Source organism: Bubalus bubalis, chromosome 2 (assembly GCF_019923935.1).
Source record: "Bubalus bubalis isolate 160015118507 breed Murrah chromosome 2, NDDB_SH_1, whole genome shotgun sequence".
Lineage (NCBI taxonomy): Eukaryota > Metazoa > Chordata > Mammalia > Artiodactyla > Bovidae > Bubalus > Bubalus bubalis.
The window spans coordinates 129,036,254-129,058,669 of record NC_059158.1 but is presented as its reverse complement, the minus strand read 5'-3'; the positions used below and the strand labels follow the sequence as shown (position 1 = coordinate 129,058,669).

The following is a 22,416-nucleotide window of genomic DNA, read 5'->3' as shown; positions in this document are numbered from 1 at the left end:
TACTGATTCAACTTTTGTTACCATTGAAATTCTGCCTGAGAATAAAGTCCCATAGAGAGGTAAAGAGGGTAAGAGGTGGAAAGAGAACAGACAGACAGGTAGATAAAGGCTTCATCACAGTCACATTTGAACTCGTGAACCCAGCTGTGCCTGAAGCAAAACTTACACTCTGAAGCTTCCATTTTCACCAATTATCTTATGGTCACTGTTTAAACTGGTTAATACTGATATACCATTAAAACAGTCTTAACTCACACTCCCATCTTCAAGGCTCACCATGCTTCAGAATTGCTCTTTTAGAATGCATTTGAGTCCATTTTGGAAGTTACCTTTATAATTACTTTTCTAGACTCATTAAAATAAAACTAGAAACAAAGCAAAACACAGTTATCCTCTATTTTGCCATGATCTTCAAAAATCAAAAGCTTCTAACATGTATGGAGCAGTGCTAAATATCAAATACTTCAAATACTTTGTATATAGTGTCTTATGGAATGCTTACTCAAATCTATGAATTAAATGCTACCATCCTCATTTTACTGACAAGGGACTATAGACAGATTTGACAGTTCACAATGGTCATACAACAGTAAGAAAGCCAAACATGAGTTAGTCTCTAAAAAGCTGTGCATGCTTCACTCTGTAATTTTGCTTTTAAATTTAATATCATTTGCACCAATTTTGAATCAGAGGGAGGGCCCAACTATTTAGAAAATTAAAAAAAAAAGTACAGTCTTACAAAACAAGTACTTTGAAATATCCACCTTTCCTTTATATGCATAAATTTTGCTGCATTGTCTAAAAATGGCAGCCATAACTCTTCACCTACAAAATGCTTGAGAAATGATTTAACGTGAACACAATCACAAATTCAGACAACAATGCTCTGATATTGCAGAAGACACAGTAGGTGTGATGTTCAAAACTGAGGGATTTGGGAGAGTCAAAGAATCCTGTTCTCTAGACACAATCAGAATTCACTTCATATGGACAAGCTCAAAGCACAGGCAAGTGCTCACAGCTAGCCCTGCAATTCCTAGATGAACTGGATTTTTTCGCAGATTGAGAAGGAATTCTTCCAATTTCTACATGGCTTATTAGGGCCAAGTGAATTTTGAAGCTACCTGGGCAAACAGTCATCAAAGCAGAAGAATAATGTCTCTGCCAACTGTGAGGTTTAGCCTACCAAACTGGCAAGTAGGCAAAAGAAATTGATAAATGAATAATCTTGTAAGTATGCCCTGAGTGCAAATAGCATTTGAATGTCTATGTGGAATCCGGCAGCTACAGTTTAAAAACAGTATACAATTCCTTTCCATCTAAGCTTGAAGATGTTTCTATATTTTAAAAAGTAATGGCTTCTTAAATCTGCAGTATAGTAAGAGTCTCTGCTCAGGAAGAAAATAATAATAATAATGATAATAAATTCCTTCATTTTTAGCTTCAATGCTATATATATATATATATATATATATATATATATATATATATAAACTTTGCCATTAAATTTAATTATATACTCTGGAACAGTAAATTAAGAGAAACCAGGACTAAAAAACATAAAACAAAGATAAAAAGCAAACAAAAAATGTACAGTTCCTTTTAGAAGTTTCAAACTTTCTAAATTTCTAAATCTGACTGAATGTTCCTGCACCAGTGCTAAATTGGATAGACGTAGAAACATACAGGTAATTCACACTCTTTGAATCTAAGGAATGCAGTTCTATATTTCTAAAGAATTCAGTAATTTTTCAAAAAGATGATCTTGTTCAAAAGGGTGACTTCCCTAAATAAACAGATTTTTTTTCTTTTTAATGCTATTTTCCCTTCAATCTATTCATGTAATAGGCCAGAAGCAAGAAGTTTTTTTTCTTAAAAGTCAAAGAATGTCAGTAAACAAAGGAACAAACCTAACAACAGCCCATGATTTACCATGGGTAAACACACACAATGCAATTTTAACGTCAATGATTATGTCTTCTATTTTCATGAACTAGTCTCTATATCATAGGAATTTTCAGGAAAGACATGCTTACTCATCTTGTTATCTATATAGTACATATCATGTAGAACCATCATTGGTGCTAAATAAATACCTTCTAGAATGATGAATTTGCCCTTTCTCTTAAAGAAAGAAAGTGAATACATGAGTTGTTTTACAATGGAATGCTATTACTGAGGAAAACTGGAACAGATTTGCTATACTTACTTGCCTTTGGTATATACAATGAAAAAATGCCTGCAAATACTTGTTTTAGAGTTGAAAATGTCCAACACAATGCTAGACGTTTCTAAAGTTGTGGAGTAGGGTTGCATATGTTATAAATACTACATACCCATTTCTGCACCATCCCTACCTACAGCAAATATTCCTACTCCAAGTTCTTTCTGATGCATGAGGCTTCCTTCCAAAAGGTCTGCAGGACAGATGTCCCTCCTTAATAATGAACCTAATGTTCATATCATCTTCTCTCACCTCTAGATACAGACCTTTCAAAGACCAGAAGTATGGAGGTTAATTATGGATCCAAATGCTCTGCTCTGCTTGTAGCCGTTTGGATGGGAAGAAAGGTGGGCAGGCAGGGGTTTTCCACACTTGGTCCAATGAAGACATTTTATTGGATACTCTTCCTCAACAATAACCTAATCCTTTCTAAAACAAAATGACAAGCTGGCCTGCAATAATTTAGTGCATGCTCAGTTGCTCAGTCATGGCCAACTCTTGGCCACCACAGAGACTGTAGCCCACCAGGCTCCTTTGTTCATGGAATTTCTCAAGCAAGAATAATGGAGTGGGTTGCTGTTTCCTACTGCAGGGGATCTTCCCAACCTAGGGACTGAACCCACATCTCCTTCATCTTCTGCATTGGCAGACAGATTCTTACCCACTGAGCCACACAGCAAGATAATTTAGTACAAGGTACAGTAATTTAGTAACTCGCTTTAAATTTTCATCCCTTCAGTCTTACATATTAGGGGTTTAGTTCAAAAGACAAAAATGCCACAGGAATGTCATACACAGTGTCAAGATTAACGGAAAGAAATTTTAAATAAGAGGATGTTTTTAGAGCTGCCATTGCAAAGCAGATAACACAAAAACAGCCCAAGCTTGGTGAGCCTACAGCCCTAGGAATCTCTCCTCTCAAAATTATTCTGAAATGTGGATTCAGTGGCTCAAGATAAATTTAGGTATGAGGGGACATGTAATATACTAGATAGTCAAAAAAGTAATTCTGCTTCATTAAAACCAAACAACACATTTTTAATATTTTGTTACGCTACCGGAAACAAAGAAGGATCCTAAGCTTGGGGAAGATTTTAGGGGAAAGAAACACAAAACCAAGACAGTAAGTCATCAGCCAACATTAAGTTTGCATCCAGGAGAGTACCTGAATCATCTTGAAGAACAGGAGTCCTGGCCTCGACCTGTTACTAAGTGAAGATATTCAACTTAAAATATTCACATTGAAACCAGTGAAAATGGACAAGAAAAATAAAATCACCTAACAGAAAAAAGAATAAGTCTGAGGTTTATCTAGTGCAGGTCAAAGCTAATTGAGTAGAGAGAATAAGAAAGAAGCATTAAAGAGATGTTTAGAATTTTTGAGAGCTAATGAATAGATACATATGAATAATACATATGAACTAGATACATAGAAACTAATGAAGAAATACAAGAAACATAAACATATCAACTAAGAGAATTAAATAGAAGTCTACAATCAGACATATGGTAATAAAACTATCAAACACCAAATTTAAAGAAATGATCTTAAAAATAGGTTTAGGGTGTTGGGTGTGGGGGTGGTCAGTGTATTTTCAAAGACAGGACAGACTGACAGCCAGCTTTTCAACAGTCACATCAGATGATGGAAGAGTAGAGTCCAGTGATGTGCTGGTGAGGGTTTAACCTGGCTGCCAAGGACCCCAAGGACCCTGACTTGTAGCATTTCTGAGATACATGGAAAAGAAACTCCTAGGTTGGCCAATTTCAAACTCCCATTGTGAAATCACCAGATGCAGAATTGTGCAGGGATATGTATAACAGGTTCTTATGAGCCAGTGTGAGCTGGTTCCATAACACCTACGAATAAATCCTTAAGATATAAGGGAAAGGTGTCCTTCAGTGTTGAATTACATGTCTAGCAAAATTATCTTCCAGGAATAAAGGTGAAAAATGAAAGACTTAATTTTCAGATAAAGGACCACTTATACAGAAAAAAATTCAAAAGAATTTACATCAGGAAGAAGGAAATTAAATCAGGCAGAAAGTAAAAGGTTTTGGAACAACAAATTAATGACTACACTGGTAAGTCAAAAAAGCAGTGTCTACATAAAGTAATAATTATTAGTAGTAGGAGGGGAAATAGAATAAGAAATAAACATAAAATTCAACCTACAAGTTGGTCAATGTTGATTGGCTCATTCAGCTGTCATTTTGGAAGGTAAAACTGACCTTTTCCAGACCTAATAGCAGATAGATTTCTGGATGCACATTATGTTCTGGAAACTAGATACAATGTATGGATCTGGGAGGCTGTAGTGGGACACGAGTCATTTTTTCTGCCTTTTCAGCTTTTTCTACTGGCCAGCAAAGTCATGGTAACTTGAAGTCTTTTCTCTGCCGCCATGTTTAAGGGAATTTTTCCACCTGTTGGATGCTAACACACAGCACTGCATCAGTGACTGCTTGGTAGTTAATGGCTTCCCATTCATCAGCTCAGAACTGCTGGGGAGTCACTCCAAAAGACTAACAGGAATGCACGCTGTAAGTGCTGTTACAATTTTGTAAGCAAGTTATTTCCTGAGTTAAATACATTCCTGCTTAAAATGTTTCCAGCTATGAATGTTTTCTGCACTGTGTTGTGACTGAAAGAATAGAAAAGAACATGCTAGAATCACAGGAAAAGTTGAACAATTAGAAAATAAAGAGGCAGAAACAAACCCAACCATCCAAAGAACCCCAAAATGCACAGGGGCTTACATTTGCCAATTTATAAAACAGAAGATGGCCAGATTGAATGAAAATGCAATATTTGTTTGTCTACTCTCCACAAGATCCTATATAAGGCTCAAAAAAAAAAAAAAAAAAAAGACTGAAAGGGAAAATAAGGAAAATGATAAACCATAAGCCAGGCAAATACTAACTAAAGCAAAACTGAATTAGCTATATTAATAACAGACAAACTAAAGTACAGAGACATTAAAATTAAAAAATATGACTTCAGTGTGAAAAACGTTCATCAAGAAGATACAAAAATTTCAATCTTGCTTACACCTGATAAAAGTCATCATTTCATATAAAATGAAAATTGACAGAACTCCCTGTAGAATAAAAAAAAGCATCCATTATTGTCGTAGGACAATCTTTTGAATTTTTGATGAATTAGGAAAGAGATTAAGGATTTATAGAGTTAAATAATTGGGTTGTAAATCCTTAATTTCTTTAAGTGAAATTTATGTGAATTTAACTTAAAAAATTGAGTAAACATTGTAAATAGAAATTAAGTAAAAAATAATTATATTAATGAATTGCTCTGTTCATTTATGTTACTCAAGATTCTGTAAAGTAGATGTAAATGCTAGTTTCTGCTCCCTCCACACACGCTTTCCTGTCTCCACAGGACTCTTGGTCCTATGTGTTGGATATTATCTAGATCTTGCTGCTTTTCCCTGAAGAAAGTTATTTATTATTTATTTTATCAAGGCCAGAAAGACATGGACTAGAACAGCAAACCTGTGACTTTGCCCAAGGTGAGGGACCTGATAGCCCTGAACTCGACTTCTGGGGAGAAGTTATAACTGAGTCGGAGTTGTTGATCCATCTGCAAGAAAACAGAAAACAGAAGAGGCATCAGCAGAGGTCCTCACAGCCAAGGCATAAAACACTCCTGTCTGAAAATAGCTGGAAAACACAGGCAGGGCAGACACCTCTCTGGGATTTTTCTCCCTGGAGAAATGAGAAATGTCTCACTAATTCTCCCACAATGCACATAAAATAACCCTTTCTTTCTTTATTGGTGAAATAAAGGCTTTCACACAAGTCTTCTCCCTGGGAAATTCTGTACCGCTTTTGACAGGTATTTATCTCCCCACTGAGATTTTCTCACCAAATTCTTTGCTGCAAAGAAGCAAACAAATGAAGCGTTTTAGGAAGGACCCTGCAGGATTAACAAGAAAAGGAAAGCAGGTTTTCATTTCAAACTCTCCCTCCTCCCCATTTGGTTCTTAAAACCTTCACCTCCTCCTTTGCTCCAATTGACCTGGCCTCAATCAGGTGTGCCCTGGGGGATTTTCCTGAGCGAATGTATTTCAGTTTGACAAAAAGTTTGAATCTGGGAAGGGGAGACTCGCTGAACAGCTGCCACCAGCATGAACAGCTGATAATTCCATTTTGCAGGTGAATAAAAGCCACCAGGGGGATTCTTTGGAACTTTATTTCTAAGATCATCCTTTAGGAAACCTTCCCTTCCACACACATTAATTCCAGTTCCGTCTCTTTGTTGTCTCCATTTCAAGGCATGGTTCCCCAACCATCCCTAGGTTTTTCTGTCTAATCAAAGCGTACCATTTTTTCCAGAGTCTATCACAGCTCATATGTAGGAAGAGAAGACTAAGACCCCTTCAGCTGTGTGCCTGTCCCAGGATTGCCCTTGGGGAGCAGCTGATTGGGAGCCTGGTATCCCTAGCTCCCAATGCTGGACCCTCCTTCTGCACCCACTCCAGCCCAGACAGACCTTCCTCCAGGAACCTCTGGGTCCTGTAGTAGTTTCTGCTGTGAAAGAAATAAGTGGCTATGACTTGTAGTATGTGATTGTAGGCTTTATTCCTTTTTCATACATGGAATTATGCTTTAATAATACTTGTTGTTTATTGAAAAATTGCTATGTATGAGACATCATACTAAAGTATCCTTCAAAATGCATTCTTGCCTAGAATACTGTGAGATAGACATTATTATCCCTGTAGTACAGATGGTGGAAATGATGTCACCGAGCTCACAACTTTGGCCAATGCCACACAGCATTACATAGCAGGGACTCCTTGTCACATGGCCTGCCAACCACGCAGTATGGCATTTACTTTACTTGTCCATGCCTCTCTAGATGTTTGAGCAGCTGGTAGACAATCACTGTATGTTCTTATTTCTGAATTTCTACAAAATTCATTCAATAACCATTTAAGTATCTACTCTGTGCCAGACACTTTTCTAAGTTCTCCCATACTCCCAAAGTTCACCTCCTCTAGGAAGCTCTCCTTGAAGCTTTAGTTAGATTAATTGATCCTGTTTTCTGTTCTCATGGTACCACCCCCCCCCCACCTCTAACCTTGCATTTAAGATGCTGTATTGTAATGACAGCAAGGAGATCAAACCATTCAATTCTAGAGAAAATCAACCCTGAATATGCATTGAAAGGACTGATGCTGAAGCTCCAATACTTTGGCTACCTGATGGGAAGAGCTGACTCATTGGAAAACACCCTGATACTGGGGAGATTGAGGGCAAGAGAAGGAGATGACAGAGGAGGATTTCATTGGATGCTATCATTAACTCAATGGATACTAGTTTGAGCAAACTCCAGGAGAAGGTGAAGGACAAAGAAGCCTGGTGTGCTGCAACTTGTGGGGCTACAAATAATTGGACAGGGTTTAATGAGTGAACTATAGTTGTAATGATCTGTGTGCTCTCCCCATCTCATTTTTCTCCACTAAGCTATTGGCTCTTTGAAGATGTGGACATTTTATTGATACATGTTTTCTATATGGCCTATTACAATAACTGGAAAAGTAACTCCAAACAGATGTTTGCTGAATGAATAAATAGATATCCTGTGTTGATTCTCTTTCTATCTTGTGGGCTATGGAGCATCCAGTGCATCACCAGGACGCCTCTGGCTACCCTGGTAGCCTCTACATCTTAGATACAACACAGGGATTTTCATACCCATGGTCCCCATCTGTAATCTTTTAATGATCAGATTCAGTCCTGTCTTGAAGGAGTTTTCTCCCTGCCTTATCTCAGAACTCTCACCTATTCTCTGGAATTGCCCCTTCCAGCAGGGGGCAGGGTTCCTCCTCTCATGATTTGTTACTCAGGTTGGAGAGGAGGCTAAAGTGAGTGGGAATTTCCTGCTGAGAAGAGAGCAGTAGCATTCTTAGAACTGAAGGCTGAGCTGAGATTTCTTTAGCTTCTGACTCTAACTTCTTCCCCAGGCTCCCAAAGATCAAGTGATTCCCTCAACATTGTCACATTGTGTAGAAGACCTAATTGTTCTAGTACAGGAGTCATTCCTGACCTACTGTTATCCTTTATGGGAACTTATCTGGTCCTTCCAACTTTAATCAGATGATAAACAAGGGTGAGAAGGAGGTGAATGACACTCAATTATTTTGTTTCAGTTCAGTTCAGTCGCTCAGTCGTGTCCGACTCCTTTCGACCTCAGGAACCACAGCACACCAGGCCTCCTTATCCATCACAAACTTCTGGAGTCCACCCAAACTCATGTCCATTGAGTTGGTGATGCCATACATCTCCATGGAGATGAGGTCATCTCCATCCTCTGTCATCCCCCTCTTCTCCTGCCCTCAATCTTTCCCAGCATCAAGGTCTTTTCAAATGAGTCAGCTCTTCCCATCAGGTGGCCAAAGTATTGGAGCTTCAGCTTCAACATCAGTCCTTCCGATGAACACCCAGGACTGATCTCCTTTAGGATGGAGTGTTTGGATCTCCTTGCAGTCCAAGGGACTCTCAAGGGTCTTCTCCAACACCACAGTTCAAAAGCATCAATTCTTTAGTGCTCAGATTTCTTTATAGTCCAACTCTCACATGACTACTGGAAAAATCATAGCCTTGACTAGATGGACCTTTGTTGACAAAGTAATGTCTCTGCTTTTTAATATGCTGTCTAGGTTTGTCATAACTTTCCTTCCAAGGAGTAAGTGTCTTTTAATTTCATGGCTGTAATCACCATCTGCAGTAATTTTGGAGCCCCAAAAAATAAAGTCAGCCACTGTTTCCCCTGTTTCCCCATCTATTTCCCATGAAGTGATGGGACTGGATGCTATGATCTTAGTTTTCTGAATGTTGAGCTTTAAGCCAATTTTTTCACTCTGCTCTTTCACTTTCATCAAGAGGCTCTTTAGTTCTTCTTCACTTTCTGCCATAAGGGTGGTGTCATCTATATATCTGAGGTTATTGATATTTCTCCCAGCAATCTTGATTCTGGGTTGTGCTTCCTCCAGCCCAGTGTTTCTCATGGTGTACTTGTTTAAGTGTTAGTTAAGGTATGGAGACAAAGGTACAATGAGTCAAAGAAGGCTTGGGATACTTTGGGAATGGATTCCAGTCCTTAAGTGGAGTGAGTGCACATGGGGGCACCCCTAGTACTGGCTCAGGTGCTGGGTTACCTATTTGAAAAGCTTAGCAAATGCACAGAGCAAAGGCAAAAGGCCAGGGGTGGGGGGGAGTGGGTAGTTACCATAAACATTTATTTCGAGGACATCGACTTTATGATAGGGGCTAGGCAATCATTGAAGTCTTCAGTAAGAAATGCATTATTTTGTTATACTTCTTTATGTTCATTCTATGTTTTAGTGTTGTTTTTCTTTTTAATTACTCTTGGTGAGGTGGTGAGAGAGTGAAGTATCACAATCTTTTCAAGCTTAGATGCCTAAAATTTGTAATCTGGCCTGGAGAAGGGCTTCCCTGGTGGCTCAGCTGGTAAAGTAGCTTTGTTGATCTTAGAAGTGAGGATAGCAGTGGCCTTGTCAAGTCATTAAATGAGATTAAAAGAGATGGGAAAAGGGAGGAAATTGAACAAACCTTTTTCTTTTGAGTAAGCCCTAGACACCAGGCTTCATGCTTGGTCCTTTAGTTATGTTCTTGCTTTCCTATAATGGTTACCAGAACTGACTGAACTCAGCTGCATTTGTACCCCAGCCCACCCCCATAACATTCAAACTTTTTTTTTATAGATAAATAGACTGAGCCTCAGAAAGGTGAATAGCAAACCTAAGACCTTATAGGAGATGGAGCAGAAATTCACACACAAGTCTGTCCTGAACTAGGGATCCCTCTCTTAATCTCAGAATCTTCAACTCTCAAAGGAAGTCATTGATTCCATGCTTTCAAAATGTCGGGCTCCCTCCATCTTTACAGCTGGTAGTTGTGCTGGCATTTTGGTAAATGGGTTTAATTTGTTTAATGTCATTAATATATTTTAAAGAGAGGCACTGAAGTCTACCTCAACCACCATGAGGGCACATGTGCTTTTAAAACCACTGGTCAAATTACAATTCTCAAATCATTACCAGGGTTTCTTACTCTTGGCTGTAGCCCAGTCCCTACAGATTCCTTCCAAAGTCACATAGAGCAGAGAGGAGAAGGTTCAACAACTCAAGGTCCCGAGGTGGTAGGAGAATGTGTTCTTACCTACTGGAGGCCTCTGGCTGGCTGAGCATAGTGTTAACCATCTACCCTCTCCTTATAACTGTTTCTGAATAATGCCTGAGACCAGGCAGTAGCTTATCCTTTTCTGTTTTTAGTAAACAGTTTGTTCTTTTATTTTCCCCATTGCTTTTGTTTGTTTGGGGGTTTTGTTATTGTTTTAATTTGGCTACCCAGAACCATATGGGATCATAGTTCCCTGACAGGGATTGAACCCATGCCCTTGGCAGTGAAAGCCCGGAGTCCTAACCACTGGAAGGCCAGGGAATTCTCTAGGGCTTTTCTAAGTGGGGAGGAAGGAGAAGAAATAAGATGGGGTGGGGGGGGGGAGTGGGAGTATCACAGAGACAACTATGTTATGTAACTGTTTGAACAAATTGATTTAATTTAAAAAACAAAATAGGTCTCTGCCTCCATTTCTTTCTGCTACTTTTGTGCTTTTGAAATGCTACATCTTCCACTGATTGTGCTTATCAATCACTGCTTGTGCTTATCATTGACTATTAATTTGGCTGGTGGGAAATCTAGATGGAGAAGAGGGAATATCTCATTGTTATCTCACCTCCCTGTTTGTGTTTTCATTGATGGAAAAGAAGACAGGAAATAGAAAAAGAGAAAGAGCCATTTATGCAAATGCCCACCAGCATGCACCCCAGGTGTCTCACCACAGCCTCATTTAAGACATCTTCCAATAAGAAATCATCATTTCATCTCTATTTTCTAGTCTGACCTCAATCCAAAGACCTTTACCACTTATTTTAAGAGTCAATGCTATTAAATTATAATCACTCAAGGATTGTGATTTGTCTCCTATATTTGCCAATTATTCATGAACTTCCACCCAATCAAGAAAATGAACAGTCAGTCTTGACTTGAGTCTTGAGTCATCATCCATATCCAGAGGGTCACCCAAGGTTACCAATGTTCTGTCCAGATCTTTCTCAAGTCCTTCTCTCCTTGACTTCCCCACCACACTAGTTGAAGTCCTTATCTTTGCTTCCGGTCTGGTCTCTGTCCCATATCTCATCACTCCAAATGTGTATTTCCATAGAGAGATCACAGTGAGCCCCTGGAAATGGAAATCTACCCATGCTACTTCCCCTGCCTAAAACCCAGTGGTTTCTCTTCCTCTCTCTCAGGTCCAATTTAATCTTCTCCATACAAGCCGAGAAAGAAATGGCAACCCGCTCCAGTATGCTTGCCTGGAGAATCCCATGGGCAGAAGAGCCTGACGTGTTATGGTCCATGGGGTTGCAAAGAGTCAGACATGACTGAAGCAACTTAGAACATACAAGCCATGTGGGATTAATTTATTTAGTTCAAAAATATTTATTAAAGGCCTTCTGTATGTGGGACACTGCTTGACAAACTGGGGGTCCCACGGTAATGTAAACAAACAAGAATCCCTGTCTTCATGAAGCTTACATTCTAGAGGAGGGAGAAGGGACTTATCTATTAAATAAATAGATAATTTGTATTGATTGCTAGAAGCATTTAAGTGGTTTAGGATTGAAGTCAAGGAGCTGGGTTGCTATATTACATAAGGTGACTGGAGACGGGGTCCCTGAGTCAATTTTTGAGTGGTGTTCCAAAGGAAGTACAAGTAACAGGTAGTGATGCAGATACATGAACAACTGGATTCTAGGCAAAGCAAACTCTAGTGAATTCAAGAGCTCTGGAAAGAGCAAGGATGCATCGAGTGGCCTGAGTAGAGTTTGAGAGGGAACTGGAATAGGTGAGTGTGTGTGTATTTGTGTGTGTCAGTAAGGAAACTGCAGACAGGGGAGGCTGTCTATAAATTATACTCATTTTTGACTAAGTGGAGGGTCAGTGATCCTAACATCCCCTCCTTGTTCAGGGTGAACTGAATTGATGCCCAGATGAGGTGGGTGCCCTCCTCCATGCTCTTGCATCACCTATCCACACTTCCCCCATAGCCCTTGCTGATCACTTGTGATTTCTTCCTTGCTTGTCTTCCTCATTATGTCACAGTTCAGAGGATGTCAAAACTGAACATGCAGCAGCATCATCTGCTGCCCCCTTCTTGAAAAAAGATTTCTTCCTTGCTTGTATTCCTCATTATGTCACAGTTCAGAGGATGTCAAAACTGAACATGCAGCAGCAGCATCTGCTGCCCCCTTCTTGAAAAAAAGCTTCACATTAAGTAGATGTGACATAGGACCCAATAATTAGCATTTCTTGCAAGGTCTCAAGAGATGCTCTGGAAAGCAGGGTGTGCCCTGAGGACCACTATTCTAGTTCTCCAAAGGCTGGGCCTGAGTATGATTAGTATGCATCCCCAGAACTCAGCTACTCACTTGGCCTGGAGGCAAAATTAAGAAAACTTGTATTGAGCACCCAAGGTACATTTGCTGGAATGAGAAGAAGGGAAGTAAAGTACCTGAATGGTAAGCCCTCTGCCCTCTCTGTTAATCTTCAAGTGATGCAGTCTTCTGTTGGCAAAGTTCTCTGTATTGATGGTGAATACATGGGTTTCTTCCTTGTTTAGCTGGGAGCGAACTTGTAAGCTTCCTTGAAAGAAAAACATTAGAAATTAGAATTAAAAATAGACCTATATAGTGTAAAAAAGTGATCAGATTGCTTTTTAATTGATCATGGCTGTTTTGTAGTGACCTGTGCCATAACCCTTTCTTCATTCACATTTTTAAAAGGTACTATATATGTCGTGACTGTAGCATCTGGGTCCATATTAAAACTCCTGAGTATAGATGGAATATGCATGTGTGTGTGTGTGTGTGTGTGTGTGCGTGCTATCAGAAATGAAAATAATTTGACTGTGAAAACTTTAATAAGATTGTCCACACTCACTTCAGTTTCTACCACTTCCTAGAACTCCTTTTCTTCCTAATTGCCTTCGTGGAATTTCAGAATATATAATGTGATCGCAAAGAGACATGACTGAGCGACTGAACTGAACTGAACTGAATGTGAAACAAGATTGTAAAGTAATCTAACGCAGAATAGGTGAGAGGAATCTGGAGCAGTGAGGTCATTACCCAACAGGGTCAGCCAATAGCAGAAGCTCCCTACAGTTAGTCCTGATTCCTCCTCTCCCTTTGGTTCTGATCATCATAGATTTTCAACTTGGGAGCTTATTTTCTCACTTAAAAATTCATAATAGCTCCCTGAGAGTGAAAGTTGCTCAGTCCTGTCTGACTCTTTGTGACCTTATAGACTGTGGCCTGGAGAAGGCAATGGCATCCCACTCCAGTACTCTTGCCTGGAAAATCCCATGGGCAGAGGAGCCTGGTAGGCTGCAGTCCATGGGGTCACTAAGAGTCAGACACTTCTGAGCTACTTCACTTTCACTTTTCACTTTCATGCATTGGAGAAGGAAATGGCAACCCACTCATGTTCTTGCCTGGAGAATCCCAGGGATGGGGGAGCCTTGGTGGGCTGCTGTCTATGGGGTTGCACAGAGTCGAACACGACTGAAGTGACTTAGCAGTAGCAGACTGTGGCCTGCCAGACTCCTCTGTCTATGGGATTCTCCAGGCAAGAATACTGGAGTGGGTAGCCATTCCCTCTCAGGGATTAAACTCATCTCCTACATTGCAGGCATATTCTTTACCATCTGAGCCACCAGGGAAGCCAAAGAGGACTGAGGTGACTATATGAAAGTGAAAATGTTAGTCACTCAGTCATGTCCAACTCTTTGCAACCCCATGGATTGCAGTCCTCCAGGCTCCACTGTGCAAGGAATTCTCCAGGCAAGAATACTGGAGTGGGTTGCCATTCCCTTCCCCAGGGGATCTTCCTGACCCAGGAATTGAACCTGTGTCTCCTGCATTACATGCAGATTCTTTACCTTCTGAGCCACCAGGCACCATGTAGGAAGCCCTAATAGCTCCCTAGAAATAGCATATTTGGTGCTGAGAGGCACCTTCACCTGGGGCAAGGGGCTGGCCTGTGACAGGGAAAGGGCCCCCTTTATAAACTAGTGGGCTGTTCCCTAGCAAGCTCTTTCAGGCTCTTTCTAAGAACTTGGGTTTTTAATACTATTTAGTGCAATGTACTATATAATATATAAATATGTTCCTAATATATAATGTATAAAATTTATATATAGTATATAAATATATATAATAATATACAAATTTTACATTATATACAATATAATATATAATTCAATAAAGTAAATCAGCATGTGATATTTATGTGTCAGGCATGGTAGTAAGGCACACATTCCTTGTAGTTATTTGGGATTCTTACCATTCCACTGAGTGAGTCATTCATACACACATTCTGCACACATCTATCTGTTTTAGAAATCACTTCCATTTTATACATCTTCACTAAAACTTGCCTAGGAACCATCCATCTTAGATGTTAATCATCTCAACTGGGACCCTGTCAAAGTATTTATTCTGAAGCCTCTCTGACACTCTAATTTAGGTCTAAAAGACCTCAACAATTTCTTAGAGCCACGCACATACTGATCTCACCTTCTTAGGAGGTTTTCATGCAATCAGTGCCTCCCAAAGCACCCTAAGAAGATATCCTGAAACCTCTTGCTAACTCATCTGCACACAACTCCTAGGAGGATAAACTCAATTTAAGACTTCTCAAAAATAAGCTTGCTACCATTAAAGGCTGACTTGCAGTCTTACAAGAAGCACTGGGGTGAGATGGAAATGGTTGGGACCAGAAGTTCATTCATCACCTTCTCCTTAGCATCATGTTCAGCTGCTTGGTCAATGAGCAAAAAGACATGTGTCTCCTTTCAGCTACTTTGGTGTCACGAGGTTACTGTCACCTTCTTGGATGGCACTGCCCTGGACCCAAAAAGTTCACTGCTCTTAAGCCCTCTTTACCTAATTTATATGCTTCATCTCTCTGCTTTCATTTTCCTCCCCAGTGTCTCCCATCCATACCTTTACTTCCAAAAGTGTTTAACAGAACGGTGATCATTGCAAGTGTAGAGTCCCTTAGACAGGGAACTGACTGAGGGAAGATGCTCTGAATCTAATCAATGAACAAACAAACAAACAAAAAAGGACTGTTTTTGGAAGCAACCTAAATGTCTATCAACAGAGAAACTGATAAAGAAGATGTGGTACATATATACAATGGAATTCAGCCACTAAAAAGAATGAAATAAGACCATTTGCAGCAACATGGATGGACCTAGAAATTGTCATGCTGAGTGAAGTAAGTCAGAAAGAGAAATAACTTATGACATTCCTTTGTATGTGGAATCTAAAAAGAAATTATACAAATAAACTTATTTATAAAACAGACTCACAGATTTAGAGAAAGAACTTATGGTTCTCAAGGAGGAAGGATGGGGGGAAGGGATAGTTAGGGAGTTTGGGATGGACATGTACACACTGCTATATTTAAAATGGATAATCAACAAGAACCTACTGTAGAGCACATGAAACTCTGCTCAATGTTATGTGGCAACTTGGATGGGAGGGGAGTTTGGGGTAGAATGGATACATGTATATGTATGGCTGAGTCCCTTTGCTGTTCACCTGAAACTATCACAATAATGTTAATCAGTTTTACTCTAGTACAAAATTTAAAAAAAAAAAAAATTAAAGGATCGCCTTAGCCAAGTGTTCACTATAATTTATCTAGGAAAATGTATCCCCTCTTACGTGGTCTCATTTTTTTTTTCCATTAGTATGTGTTGACATTGCTACATTATAAACAGCATGCATTTACCTGTGTGTGTGTGGCTATGGGATGAAATAAGATGTTCAGAGTATAGAAAGGAAATGAAACTGATTTGAGTCTCAGGGCTTTTCCAAATATGCTTCTGGAATAAACATATGTATAATGGAATGACCTTTTGGTCACCAGCAAGTATGCTGTAAAAGTTTCATTGCATCTTATTAATATTGGAAAATTCTAGCTGTATATGTCCTCACTCTTTTTAGGTCTCCAGGCAAAATTCATATCATTATTTTTAGAATTATACAAGTATTATCAATGTCATTTTAAAAGTGTTGGAGAGAAATCAATAATCACAAAAAATGTATTCAAATACAATGATAAAGAATCTAGTTTAAATCAAAGAGGATGTAGACATATTCTGTTAAACACTCTTGCTACTTTCTGGACAGTTACTACCCCTTGGCTTCTCTCATTCTTGAGTTTTTTGCATAGGACTCCTCTTTCATCTAGAACTTTTTTTTGCTCCTTCCTTCATATGACAGGTGAAGGAACAGAGGTGAAGGAAGGTGAATAAATTTTCATCATTTATAGTAAGTGATTCACTCAGATTTAGAAATGAAATTGAGTTAGTTCTAAAGAGCATGATTTTCCCATGGAACACAAAGGTCCCATGTGTTCATCTCAGCCAAGAATAGGTCTTCCATTCCAACCTTTCCCATTAAGTTTATTCCTACTCAAACTCCAACATTAAGCATTCGGTTGCCTCTTCCAGGAAACCTTATCTGGCTTTTCCAAGGCGCCCTCCTTTGCTCCTGTGGGTCCTGTGCTCACCTCTGTGCTGTCTGTTTACTTGCCTATTTTTTCCTTCCTTCCTTGCCTCTCTCCCTTCCTTCCTCCCTTCTTTCATCCCTTCCTTCCTTTCATTCTTTTCTAAACTATATAAATTATTGTCTCAAATTCTGAAGGCTAGAAGTTTGAAATGTTCTCTCAAAGGATCTAGGCTAGGATTCTTCCTTGCTTCTTCTTAGCATTTGGTGGATACCTCCATTCCTTGCCTGGAAGATGCTTTAGTCCAATCTCCTTCTTTTCTTCACATGGCTCCTCTCTATGTGTATTAGATAGACCGACATTAAGAGCTACTCTAATACTGTAAAAGGATAATTCTGTTCCTTTTTTAGCCACCGATCTACTATTTATATTCTTCTTGACAATCACCTATTTGTGCGAATGTGAACATTATGGACTAGAAATTCGAAATTTGAAAAATTCATCATCTTGAATTGGGCCTCAGGATAAAGATTCTCACACCTCAGTTTCTTCAAGAACAACATTTTGTTGTAGTTTACTTGTTTCCACTTTGCCAGTTATCCTATGCCAATCTGTCTTCCATACTGTCATTAGTGTAAGTATTCTAACACAGGCTTTCTTGGCCACGTGATTCTACTCCAAGATTAATTTTACATGATGCATTCCAGTGTGTAGCCTGACATGCAAAGCCTCCTTCTTAACTTTTCAACTTTATCAACACATACTTTCCATAACTGAATCATATCTGAACTAACAGAATTCCTTCAAATAATGCTCCTTCTTGATTTTTTGCATTTTATTTCTTCATCTGAAACTGCCCCTGCCTTCTTACCTGTATGCCAACCCCTTCTCATTTATTAAGACCCAACTCATACGACCCAGGTCTCCACTTTCCTTCAAGACAGGTATGATCTTTCCTTCTTGTATGGTCACTGTGCTCATTTTTGGTAACATTCTCAATGTATCAAGCTTCACTTGTCTTTCCCCTTGAATTTAAGCTTCTCTGATATGAATAGATGCTTATTCATCTTGGTGTCTTCAGAGAAGAGCACAGAGCCAGCTATCTTAAGTCACCAGAAGACACTTGTTGAATAAAATAGGCACTCTGTAGAATGTTTGGAGAAGGCAATGGCACTCCACTCCAGTACTCTTGCCTGGAAAATCCCATGGATGGAAGAGCCTGGAAGGCTGCAGTCCATGGGGTCGCTGAGGGTCGGACACGACTGACCGGCTTCACTTTCACTTTTCACTTTCATGCATTGGAGAAGGAAATGGCAACCCACTCCAGTGTTCCTGCCTGGAGAATCCCAGGGACGGGGGAGCCTGGTGGGCTGCCGTCTACGGGGTCACACAGACTCAGACATGACTGAAGCGACTTAGCTGTAGCAGCAGCAGTAGCAGAATGTTATTATCACTTTGTCAAAATTATATACTAGCAGTTATTTAATGTTTACTCTGTATCAGACACAAAATTAGCAAATAGTTAAAATGTTATAGTTATGTCTTTAAGGGATTTGTTATCTAGCTAAAGGGGACAAAATCAAGGTCATACTTTCTTGCTTATGTGCCAACCATGCATTATAACTTTAATTTGGTACTAAAGACTTTTTTTCCCCAAAACGTCTCAGATTAGAGAGCAAAATTTCAGTGAAGTAAAATCTCTACAAATAAATAATAATAATAAAAGCAATTATTATGACATTCATAGTGAAATTGATTCAAACCCAGGAGGACAGAACATCAATGTGTCTGGTCCTTCCACTGTATCATGTTTCCTTCAAAGACATGTTTGCTCAAGTAGACAAGTGAGTTGATGAATAGAAAGATGTATGGTTGGGTAAAGGGAAAAGAGGATGATTATTTATAGACAATAGAGATACATGTTTTGTGAATTCAAATAATGAGCAGTTGTAAGAACTGAGGTAATGAGAAAGAGTCCTCACAGAAAGAGATTTATTGAAGAAGGTAGAACTGAAATAGGCAAAAAAGAAAAAGAAAAGTACTATGCTTATGTAGCTATAGAGATATAAGCAGAGCAATGTGACTGATTTTTACCATGATTTGAATAGAACCAACCAGAGGCCAATATGGCTGATGAGCATCTTTATAGACAGTCACCCAACTGATCTTCTCATTTTGAAATATAGAAACACTAAGACTCTGAAACATGAGTATAGCTTGGAAGAGGGTGGTAACAAAGAGAGAAGTCACAAGGAGAAGCCTCTTACTAAAAGGGCAAAGAATTTGAACTTCTTGTAAAGAAAGATCCCGTAAGGCGCTAAACACATGCCTGACTGGGCTGATATACACAAAGTGATAGTTTAAGAAGACTACCTTGGGTACCCCGTGTCTAGGTCAGATCTAAAAGGGAAGATAGAGGGCCTCCCTGGTGGCTCAGTGGTTAAAAAATCCACCTGCCAATGCAGGAGACTCGGATTCGATCCCTCATGCAGGAGGATCCTATGTGCTGGGGAGCAGCTAAGCCTGTATGTCACAATTATTGAGCTAGTGCTCTAGAGCCTGGGAGTTGAAACTACTGAAGCTTGCATGCCTAGAGCCTGTGCTCCACAGCAAGAGAAGCCACAGCAATGAGAAGCCTGCACACCACACCTGGAGAGTAGCCCCCAGTAGCCACAACTAAAGAAAAGCCTGGACAGGAACAAAGATTCAACACAGCCAAAAATAAAATAAATAAATAAATTAGAATAGAAGAGAAGATGAAACTACCAGTTTTTAAAAACATCAAAACAAGAACTATTGAAGGTGCTAGACTGCTGCTATGGAACAGGAATCCATATAAACACTGCTGTTAATATCACATGTCAATTTCTTGCTTTATCATTTCACTTTGAAATAAGGAGCTCTTCTACATCTTGATTGCTGTCCAATCCTTAGCAGCCCATATCAACTACAGACATATGCACCTTTCTATGCAGCTTTTAGTGTCTACTAACCAGGCCACCCTCACTGATCAGCTTCTCTTTTATCTTCACTGCCCTACTTAGTGGTAGGTAAGGCAATTATTTCACTTCAGTTCATTCACTCAGTTGTGTCCGACTTTTTGTGATCCTATGGACTACAGCACGCCAGGCTTCCCTGTCCATCACCAACTCCCAGAGCTTACTCAAACTCATGTCCATTGAATGAGTCATGCCATCCAACCATCTCATCCTCTGTCGTTCCCTTCCCTTCCTGCCTTCAGTCTTCTCCAGCATCAGGGTCTTTTCTAATGAGTCTGTTTCTTTGCATCAGGTAGCCAAAGTATTGGAGCTTCAGCTTCAGCATCAGTCGTTCCAATGAATATTCAGGACTGATTTCCTTTAGGATGGACTGGTTTAATCTCCTTGCAGTCCAAGGGACTCTCAAGAGTCTTTTCCAACATCACAGTTCAAAAGCATCAATTCTTTGGCATTCAGTTTTCTTTATAGTCCAACTCTTACATCCATACATGGCTACTGGAAAAAAGCTTTGACTAGATGGACCTTTGTTGGCAAAGTAATGTCTCTGCTTTCTAATATGCTGTCTAGGTTGGTCATAGCTTTTCTTCCAAGGAGAAAGCATCTTTTAATTCCATGGCTGCAGGCAATGGCACCCCACTCCAGTACTCTTGCCTGGAAAATCCCATGGATGGAGGAGCCTGGTAGGCTGCAGTCCATGGGGTCGCTAAGAGTCAGACTCGACTGGGCAACTTCACTTTCACCTTAATCTTTCATGCATTGGAGAAGGAAATGGCAACCCACTCCAGTGGTCTTTCCTGGAGAATCCCAGGGACAGGGGAGCCTGGTGGGCTGCCGTGTATGGGGTCACACAGAGTCGGACACGACTGAAGCGACTTAGCAGCAGCAGCAGCAGTCACCATCTAGAGTGATTCTGGAGCCCACAAACAAACAAACAAAAAAGTATCTCACTGTTTCCATTGTTTCCCCATCTATTTGCCCATGAAGTGATAGGACCGGATGCCATGATCTTAGTTTTCTGAATGTTGAGTTTTAAGCCAACTTTTTCACTTTCCTCTTTCACTTTCATCAAAAGGCTCTTTAGTTCTTCTTTACTTTCTGCCATAAAGGTGGTGTCATCTGCATATCTGAGGTTATTGATATTTCTCCTGACAACCTTGAGTCCAGCTTGTGCTTCCTTCAGCCCAGCATTTCTCATGATGTACTCTGCATGTAAGTTAAATAAACAGGGTGACAATATACAGCCTTGATGTACTCCTTTCCCTATTTGGAACCAGTCAGTTGTTCCATGTCCAGTTCTAACTGTTGCTTCCTGACCTGCATATAGGTTTCTCAAGAGGCAGGTCAAGTAGTCTGGTATTCCCTTCTCTTTCAGAATTTTCCACAGTTTATTATGATCCACACAGTCAAAGGCTTTGGCATAGTCAATAAAACAGAAATAGATGTTTTTCTGGAACTTTCTTGCTTTTTCCATGATCCAGCAGATGTTGGCAATTTGATCTGTGGTTTCTCTGCCTTTTCTAAAACCAGCTTGAACATCTGGAAGTTCATGGTTCACATACTGTTGAAGCCTGTCTTGGAGAATTTTGAGCATTGCTTTGCTAGAGTGTGAGATGAGTGTAATTGTGCAGTAGTTTGAGCATTCTTTGGCATTGCCTTTCTTTGGGATTGGAATGAAAACTGACTTTTTCCAGTCCTGTGGCCACTGCTGAGTTTTCCAAATTTGCTGGCATTTTGAGTGCAGCACTTTCACAGCATCATCTTTTAGGATTTGAAATAGTTCAACTGGAATTCTATCACCTCCACTAGCTTTGTTCATAGTGATGGTTCATAAGGCCCACTTGACTTTGCATTCCAGGATGTTTGGCTCTAGGAAGCATTTATTTACTTAGTGGTAAATAAGGACTCCTAGGTCAAGGCTCTAGGAGTCCTTATTTTGTTTATTTCCTCTATAAGCTACATATGCCACACATTTAAGTCATCTGCAGCTCCCTGGTCTCTATAAAGTAAATCCTACTTTACTGTACCTTACCTTTACTGTACTGTACCTACTTTACTGTACTTTACTGTAAAGAGGTCTCTGTACCTCTTTACAGCTCAACCATCATGCCCTCATTGTTCCATCATCATCTCTCACCAGGACTATTGCAATGCATTTGAACTAACTTCTCAGATTCCAGTCTTAGCTCTTTTCCCTCACATGCATACATTCTTTACTGGGCAGTCTAAATAAGCTTTCTGAAATACTTATCTGATGTTGCTACTTAAAATGTTTTAATGATACCCCAATGCACTTAGAATAAAATCCAAATTCTTTCTTGTAGATCCTATATAACCTTATTTCATTCTACATTTTCCCTCATTCACTAAACTCCAGCTACTGCATACCCACATTATGCTCCCATAATGTGCCAAGTCCACTCCTGCCTTAGAGTCTTTACATCTGCTTTCTCTAAAACTTGGAATGGTCCTCTTACAGATATCTGCCAGGAATACCCTCCTCATTCATGGCCTAAATCCATGCAGTGATGTCTTCTGTAGCCATGTACTCCTAACTCAATA

The 22,416-nt window shown here is 39.7% G+C and overlaps 1 protein-coding gene across 2 annotated transcripts in view; it reads right to left on the bottom strand.

Annotated features, from left to right (window-relative positions):
• Positions 1-22,416, bottom strand: part of CNTNAP5 (contactin associated protein family member 5) — a 1,053,040-nt gene that overhangs the window by 55,641 nt on the left and 974,983 nt on the right. For both annotated transcript variants that reach the window (XM_025277585.3, XM_044936563.2), the window contains exons 20-21: positions 12,849-12,979; positions 5,738-5,825 (exon numbers count right to left, since the gene is read on the bottom strand). In XM_025277585.3, the coding sequence (XP_025133370.2) occupies positions 5,738-5,825; positions 12,849-12,979 (219 nt within the window). The remainder of the gene's footprint in view (positions 1-5,737; positions 5,826-12,848; positions 12,980-22,416) is intronic.